Genomic DNA, 8116 nt, shown 5'->3' with positions numbered 1-8116 from the left:
ATATTTACTATATAAATTAAACGCAACAATAAAAAAAAGTCTATAAAACCTGTTTCCGTAAACAATCTTAGTAAAAAAAATACAAAAATAATAATGTGTAAAATTTAGATGACAGGGATGAACATAAAAGATTGCTTAGTTTAGTGTATTCGTATGTCGTGATCATACACTAATGAGGTGAATCTAAAAAAGAAACTATGTGGTTAATGCTATATATCAAATAATAACATTCTCTGACATACATAATGAGGTGCCGTGGCTACCATACAGAGCATGGAACCTAAGGATTACCCTGAAAACATAGATGAAGGTTGGAGGGAAGAAAAAACAAATGGAGAAAGAAAAAGAACAACAGTACAAAAGTGTAAAATTACAGAAAGAATAAAATATTTAATGATCTGAAGTTGTGAACAGTGAAGATAATTACGAAGTCTAATAGAACTAAAACCCCCTCCCACCCTGATTTATTTGATTTTTCAAAGGTAACACTTTTGACCAAAAATAATGCAGAGAAACATGATATCCCGTGGTAACCAACCCCACAAAGGCCTGTCCTACAATGAATGTATGGATTACACTTCACCTCCCTCCAATAAAATCAAATGACCTTCCCCGTCGTCTATGCCTCAACCGGACACAATACAAAAACATTCTTAAACGTCTACTATCACCTTTCTTTAGAAACGTCATCTACTACCTCTACATAGACACCTAGGATATTAAAATATCCACCTTCCATGTACATGAAAAATTCAAAATTTAGGGCAGGCGTCTCCATACATCATTTTTTTACCAGTTTTTTGGTGCCATCAGACATGAAAGCACTCTCTCATGCAACCGCAGAGTCTAAAGACAATCTTAAGAAATAAACTATGTCGTACCAAAGCTGCTTTCTGGCTTAGATTCTGTTCTGACATAGGTGAAACCACGTGTAGCAGGGGCTGCTGCGGGAGCAGCTACACTGCCGGTATTCATAGATGGACTACTGTCAGATCCCTGGGCATCCCGCTTCCATTGCAAGCTCCTCGCACCCAATTTAATTGGGGCTCGAGCTCTAAACGCACCAGGAATACCTCTTGGAAAGGGATGTCTGGAAAACCTAGCAGAAGGGAACGCTGAACCCCTAAAAATGCGTGGCCACGCAATAGCTGGAGCTGATTCGTGATGTGCAGCACTTTTCTTAACAACCTGCAGTAGATTAAACTCGCAAATCAAATTACTTCACTAAATTATATTTAGCTTAAAATATACAAAAAAAAAATGTACGCATGCATTATCATGACATATATATCAAGCCTGTAAAATTGATTAATCCTGAAAATTTTGTTTAGCTAAAACTGCATGGAGAGCTCCACGCTGTCTTCTGTACATGTCAACATATGCATTGCACTGCCGATGTTAAAAAGGCGATATTCTATTTTATCCAGGAGTTGACCAGGATCAACTCCTTAGTATAATACAAAGAATTCCAATTTTATTACAAAAATAAGTCAGGGTAAATAAACATAAAAATTTTAAGCTGCTTTACTTCGTTAGGTACTAATACAAAACAACAATAATTACCCTCAACCAAACCAACAAAAAGGTTCTTATTAATGAGGTGTGCCACAATCGTTAATTATTACGGTGACGTAGAACGAGAAAAAAGCACGAAGTAAACTAAAAAATGTGGGGGGAAACGTCTATATAACTACCAAGGATAACTACCTTGAGAATTCGTGACATGAAAGAAGTGCCATCCAGAGATAATGCATTATCTGCTGCGTCTTTTCGCATGAACTCAACATAAGCTGACCTACACGAGCTCAAATAAATGTGACTAATTATAAATTTGCTAAGAAATATACTGAATATATAATGAATGAAACAAAACCTTGACACGTCCCGTCTTACCCTTTTGGCTGTCCTGTTGCTGCATCAGTAACTATAATCACTTTCAAAACCTCCCCAAATCTATTAAAATGACGAGACAGGCCATCTTTGGTGGCAGCAAAATGAACCTGTTGCAACCATCATCAGAAATCAAACAAATCCCACCAAACCTCCCACACTAATAATACCGAAAGAGTTCTTACATTACTAACAAAAATGGTTCTGGAATCAACATCTTCTGAAGGACGACCAGCAGCGTTAGAACCTGAGAACACAGAAGATGCAGTCAATTCCTCACTTGTTAAATCCCAAGTATTCAAATGCTACTTTTAAAAAATAAAAAGAATACACTGTAAAATGTGTACTTAATAACAGATCCTTCAGCAAAATAAAATAATTTAGGCCTAAAAAATACAAGTTTTCACATGTCTCAAACAATATTAGAAGATTTAAAATCTCACCAGAAGCAGTTAAGTGTGCCTTGCTAGACTCTTTCTGAGCATCAAGAGCAGCGTTTACCTGTTAAATGACATCATATCAGTGAAAGTGATCTGCAGCTAAATAAGCCTGTTATATTTATTTTAATTTCAGTTCAATACATTTTTTTACTCCTTGATATTTGGTTTTGAACCCCCCCAAATATTTAACTTATCTGAAACAGTAAAATTTTCATATCATACCAAATATCAAGGGATTAAATGATAAAATTTTCATATCATACCAAATATCAGCATCTCAGAATGTAACCAAGAGTGAAAAACTCACATTCCCATTACTGACGTTTTGTGCATTGGCATGTTCCTTCACCAGCCGCAAACTAGATCTGGGACCTCTTTCATTGTAAAACGTTTTGTTACCATCTAATTCTTCAACCTCTCTCAGTTCCTGACGTTTCGGTGGCTTCCATGTATTTACATTAACTGAAAATATGTTCACAATCTTATGAGATGTGTTGGAAGAAGCATCAAGTTGCTCTCGTTCTTGTTTCCGTTTTAGGTGCAAACTATCGTCAACTGTTTTTGCTAAACTATACTGCATCATCAGTGAATCATTGCCCCTGCTTCCAACAGAGGGACTGATCTGAGAAGCTCCAGACACTCTACGACCCATGGTATTAATATCATCGAACCCTTCATTATCTGAAGAATTTGAATCAGAAGGATAACCAGTTTCATGTCCAAGCATAGGTGTATTTGCAGCATACTGCCCATTGTAGTCAGTTCCTTGAGAACGTAGTAAATGATTTTGCTCCTGATGTTGGTAGCTATCTTGTTGTCTGTTATCATCTGATGTATCCATACCACGACCGAGTCTATCAAATACACTTCCAGAGGACTTGGATTTTATCACATCTTCTGCAGCTTCTGCCACGGCCTTAATCACTGTAGCCATTGGATTTGCCACCCTGGAAGCAAGCTGCACCCTCTGTGGACGTTCAACCAAAGCTGAATCACCTGCCGATGTAGAAACCACAGATCGCAGACGCTTTAAGGAAGGCTCCAACATGCCTGAATTGGCTGTCCTTGAAGTAGCTACAGCATCTCGCACTGCAAATTGAAGCAGCCTTCGTGGAGCAGCAATATTTACTTGTGAGACAGATTCCCTCTGTAGAAGATAACCAGTTAGATGTTTGAAAGCAAGGGATCAATAAGTATTTTATTATATTGAAAAAAAAATACAAAAATAACAACCTAATGAAAGCACAACTAAGTTGTGATTTTATCTGCACAAGGATGCCATTATTTTTTCTCAGGCACTTGGTGGTGGCTTTAGACACATATGATCCATCCAATCAAGTATCAATAAAACATTGGAAGCTCAATTTAATGCAATTAATGCATTTCTCTTTGACATATGATCAACCTAACCATTTTTTCAAAATACAAGAATACAATTATACAAAACTGACATTAAGTGAAAATAAAAAAATAAAAAATAAAATAAACTACTACTCTCAACTATATAAACTAATTCACTTTTATTAGATAATGATCACTGCCACAATCCATTGAAAGAGTTTAAGTTCAATAAAATGACCATGTGGAGAGTAAATTAAGCAAATATAGTTGTAGCAGTTCAAACCTTTGTTCTCTGTTGTTCATCAGCACGGCCCCTTTTCCTCTGAACTGGAGGCATTGGAGAAAGAGACCTTTGACCATAATTGGCTTCAGGTGGACCTTTTTCCTCCAAATAAGAATTGTCAACCACAGAGCTTCGAATAGGAGGTGGTTCAGCTTCTCCCCTCATCAATCCTTTCCAATCTTTGTTATGGCGACTTCTAGATAACTTATTAGATTTTCCTCTTTCTGACACTGAATTTAAGTGCTGATAATCATCGCCCCCAGCTTGAACCTCTGATACAATACTTTTTTTAGGAGCTTCATTCAGCAATGCTTCAGGTTGTACATACAAATCTAAATGCGAATCCAGATGATCCCAGAGCCTATTAACAAGATGCATAGATGTTAGCACATAATGATGGGTGTGAAAACTATATTACTGCAGTTAAATTAACTTAAATTATCAATTCAAGGGATAAAATTACCATGATACAAATGAATCACTGTTCTCTCCCAGAAAAACATTTAAATCATTCCTAGCTTGTTCTTTGCGCCTACCATTCCTCAATAAAACAATAACATAATCCTGTTGCACAAAATAACGTTAGTTTACTCAACAAAAGTCAAATTCATCATAGGAAATTTTAATATCACATTGCAATTGTATATACTCAATGGTTATTTCTACTGGAGCATATTTATTAAAAGAAAGGAAAGGAATAATAGAAATACAATATTCTCACGTACAACAACAAAAATAAGAATATCAAGGATAATGGCTAAAAAATAAGATTGAAAATCTGAAGATAAAACACACTACACAATATAAATGAATGCCAGCATTGATGCAACACACCAAAATTGTCTCACTGCCCAAGTGAATCAAACAATACCATGGGACTGAACCATTATAAACTATTTTTCAATAAATCAATTGAGGTGAGTTTTCGTTTAATGGTTTCTCCTAAAATATTTCAGGGTGTTGTTTTACTCTATATTCCATGTTAATCGAATTATCTTTCATTTGATATGTTTTTCTCATTACAGTCCTGTTTCTCTCTGCCGGGATCCAATTGCACGGTTGGAGTTGAGCTAAGTCCCACATTTGAAGAAGGGTATTTTAGTGTGAAATTTATAATGCCTAGGGATCTATTGCTACAATAGCTAGTTTCAAGAGCATGGTTCTCCCAAATTTCTAATTAAATGACATCAAAGCCTTCCACCATGTCTCAACTGCAAACAAGTAAGACGGCTGGCAACACTGGCGTTAAAATGTTCACCCAAACTAGTCAAAGGGCCAGTGAACAGCCAGCCAGCCCATAATGGCACCAGGACTGCAGGCATGCTGTGATCCATTTGCAAGGGATGAAACTTGGGTCCCACATTAGAAGCATAGCATTTTATACTGGGGCTTACAAGGCATAGGGATCTCCAACTACAACAGCTAGTTATTTGTGGTGTGGTTCTCCCAATGTTCTTACCAGTCTCTTCCCCACATGTGAGAGTTTTTCTTTATTCACACAATTCTTTTATTCCTATTACTATAGGGGGCTCTAGCACAAGACTCATGTTATGAGGTCAGGGAAGGGTTAGCAGCCCTATCAATGCAGGCAGAGACATTTCCAGAATATGAACACATGACCTATACAGTTCACAAGGCAAACTCAGTTGCACGAATCTCACTTCATCTAAGACTAATTCCCCCAAAATGAGATCGTAAACTATGTGTTTTCAACTTTGCTATAGCACAACAACAAGAAGCTCATTCAGCATGCACAAGCTCCAGCCAAACATACGTAGGTTGTGTTTGAAAACATGTAGGAGCATGTTCAACACTAATCCATTGAGACAACAATTGGAGTTGAACATGCATTCTAAATTGGTAACCATGTAAAACAAAAACAAAGTAAAGTTTGACCATGATGCATAGTGTTTCTGCATCAAGATTTCACCCAAGGTTTCAAAAAGGTCCACGACCTTGATTATGGTCTCAACCGTTACCTGCAACACAAAGAATCAAAACAAAACCCCAACCACGATCACAATACCACGATTTCACCAAATTGTAATAAGAACCAGAATTTCCATAATGTAACGTATCAAAAGCAATTAGCATGCCCTACAACTTGAATCACATTTTCAAATACATTCAGCCCCAATGCCACGAGTGGCCTTCACTTTATTTTTACAATATCCATGCACTTATCTTAACATCTTCACTTAGCATCCATCTATACTCCTAAAATACTCCTAACAATAAGCACTCCACAACGTGCAGAAAAAACCCCAACCATTCAAGTCACAATTTATACAGATTTCCCACCACAACCCATTCCCTCATTCAACTCATACCATACAGCACTAACACACAACAACACTCCACAAATTTTAAAATAAAATCAAGATCCTCTCATCGTAAGAAAACCACCAGGAGCAAATTAATCAGTCATCACAATCTTAATCTCGCAAAGCTTGGAATAAGCGCGAGACTTATCTCTCAGAAACAATTCAACAAATAAATGACAATTTTCATCAGTACCACAAGAGTGTCATCGGAATAATCTCCCATGAATTCCTTGAGTTTCTCCATCACACTCTCCTTCAGCTTGGCCGCTCCGTCGGCGGTGAAATTCGCCTTGATCAGCCTATTACCGTCTCGATCGTCGCTCCCCATCTCCAATCCCGGAAAAATAACTCGGCAAACAAAAACCCTAACGAAACTCTGCTTCCCTCCCTCTGTCGAACAAATCGCGAGGCTTCCGAAACCCTAACTCGCTTTCGGACGTATCAAAAACTGCGATGAGAGAATCAGAACAGAGAGGAATCAGAGAATGCGAAGGGGCGAGATAGGAGAGTGTATCTTTATCGGGAAAGTGACGGAAAACGTTCGCGCAGTCATGAAAAACCGCGCGTTTCCGTCTTCACGGAGAACGAACAATGGAATGCGGAAGAGTATATATATAGAGAGAGAGACAGAGAGACAATAGAGAGGAGAGGAATTGGATTAGCGGAAAACGGAACCTAATACAGTCTGAGTCGGTTAGTGTATCCGTAGTACCCAAGATAGCGCAATGAGCAATGTGGGATTCAGAAGGTTTAATGGTAGTAGTGCATCAGAAAAATATTATGCACATGCAGTTTATGTGTATTTTCTATTTCTTTATTCTAGCTATATTTTTTAAGTAAACACAATTAGAATATTTTGAGAAATGAAAATCGATTGAGGTAGTATAAGGTGGGGTTGGTTAACCTTAAAATAAACAAATCAAGAGAAACATCTCATAATGACATAATTTAAAATTAGTTAATTTTAAAGTAAAAAAAGAATAAGATAGAAGATTTTAATTAAAGTATTTGCATGATTAAAGAAAATAATAGAAACATTATGGAACATGTCAATTATTATATATTAAAATCATATTTTAAGAACATTTTTTATACATGTTTATATACTTTAGAAATAAGTAAAGTTGATAGTTTATAAAGATAAATTTATAAATAAAAAATTTGCCTATATTTTTATAAATTATACAACAAACACTTCAAATATGTGCATGTGTTTTCATCATTCTCAATTTATTTATTTTTTCTTTCTTGTATTTTTTATCTTATTCTTAACTTATCTCATTTATATATCACTAAAATCTTTAAGTAAATAAGATCATTTTAGTTTAAAAATATAGAATATGATACTAATAATTAGTTAAGTATGATTTTAATAATGAATTAATGAAAATACATATATTTTGTAAGAATAGAATAACCAGTGCAATTGAATATTGAAGGTTGATACTAAGTGTTGGAATACTATTAAGTAAAATTTGAACTAATAGATGAGTAGACTAACTTGACATTCAGTTATTGAAAAAAGGTTTAATATCTCAATAGGTCCCTATTTTTGTTCAGAATCTCAAATATAATCCTTTCTTTTTTGACATCTCAATTGGGTCCTTATTTTTGTAAAATTGAATCAAATAGAACCTTTCCGTCAAATTGATCAGAAAAAGTGACTGAACTTTTTTTTTAATTTTTGAATTAAAAAATAGAGTTTAAAGTGAGGGCAAAGTTGGGAAAGCCCCATTTAGGAATTTAGGTCTTTTTATTTATAATTGAAAAAAAGAAATTGATTAGGGATACAAACTTTTTTAAAGTAGAATTAAGATTAATTAATGAAATGATTTTTT

General features: G+C 35.6%; 1 protein-coding gene across 1 annotated transcript; it reads right to left on the bottom strand.

Annotated features, from left to right (window-relative positions):
• Positions 1 to 370: 370 nt before the first annotated feature.
• Positions 371 to 7025, bottom strand: LOC124827557 (RNA binding (RRM/RBD/RNP motifs) family protein). Its single transcript, XM_088109854.1, has 9 exons — positions 6472 to 7025; positions 4418 to 4518; positions 3955 to 4315; positions 2638 to 3477; positions 2334 to 2391; positions 2076 to 2137; positions 1894 to 2000; positions 1708 to 1795; positions 371 to 1188 (listed from the first exon to the last, which is right to left on the bottom strand). The coding sequence occupies exons 1-9, from the start codon at positions 6604 to 6606 to the stop codon at positions 871 to 873; spliced, it is 2070 nt and encodes a 689-aa protein (XP_087965980.1). The 5' UTR covers positions 6607 to 7025; the 3' UTR covers positions 371 to 870.
• Between the last annotated feature and the right edge of the window lie 1091 nt (positions 7026 to 8116).

This window comes from Vigna umbellata, chromosome 3 (genome assembly GCF_029865625.1).
Source record: "Vigna umbellata cultivar VRB3 chromosome 3, Vumbellata_1.0, whole genome shotgun sequence".
In the NCBI taxonomy this organism is placed as follows: Eukaryota; Viridiplantae; Streptophyta; class Magnoliopsida; order Fabales; family Fabaceae; genus Vigna; species Vigna umbellata.
The sequence above is the reverse complement of the archived record's forward strand: the minus strand, read 5'-3'. Positions and strand labels throughout refer to the sequence as shown.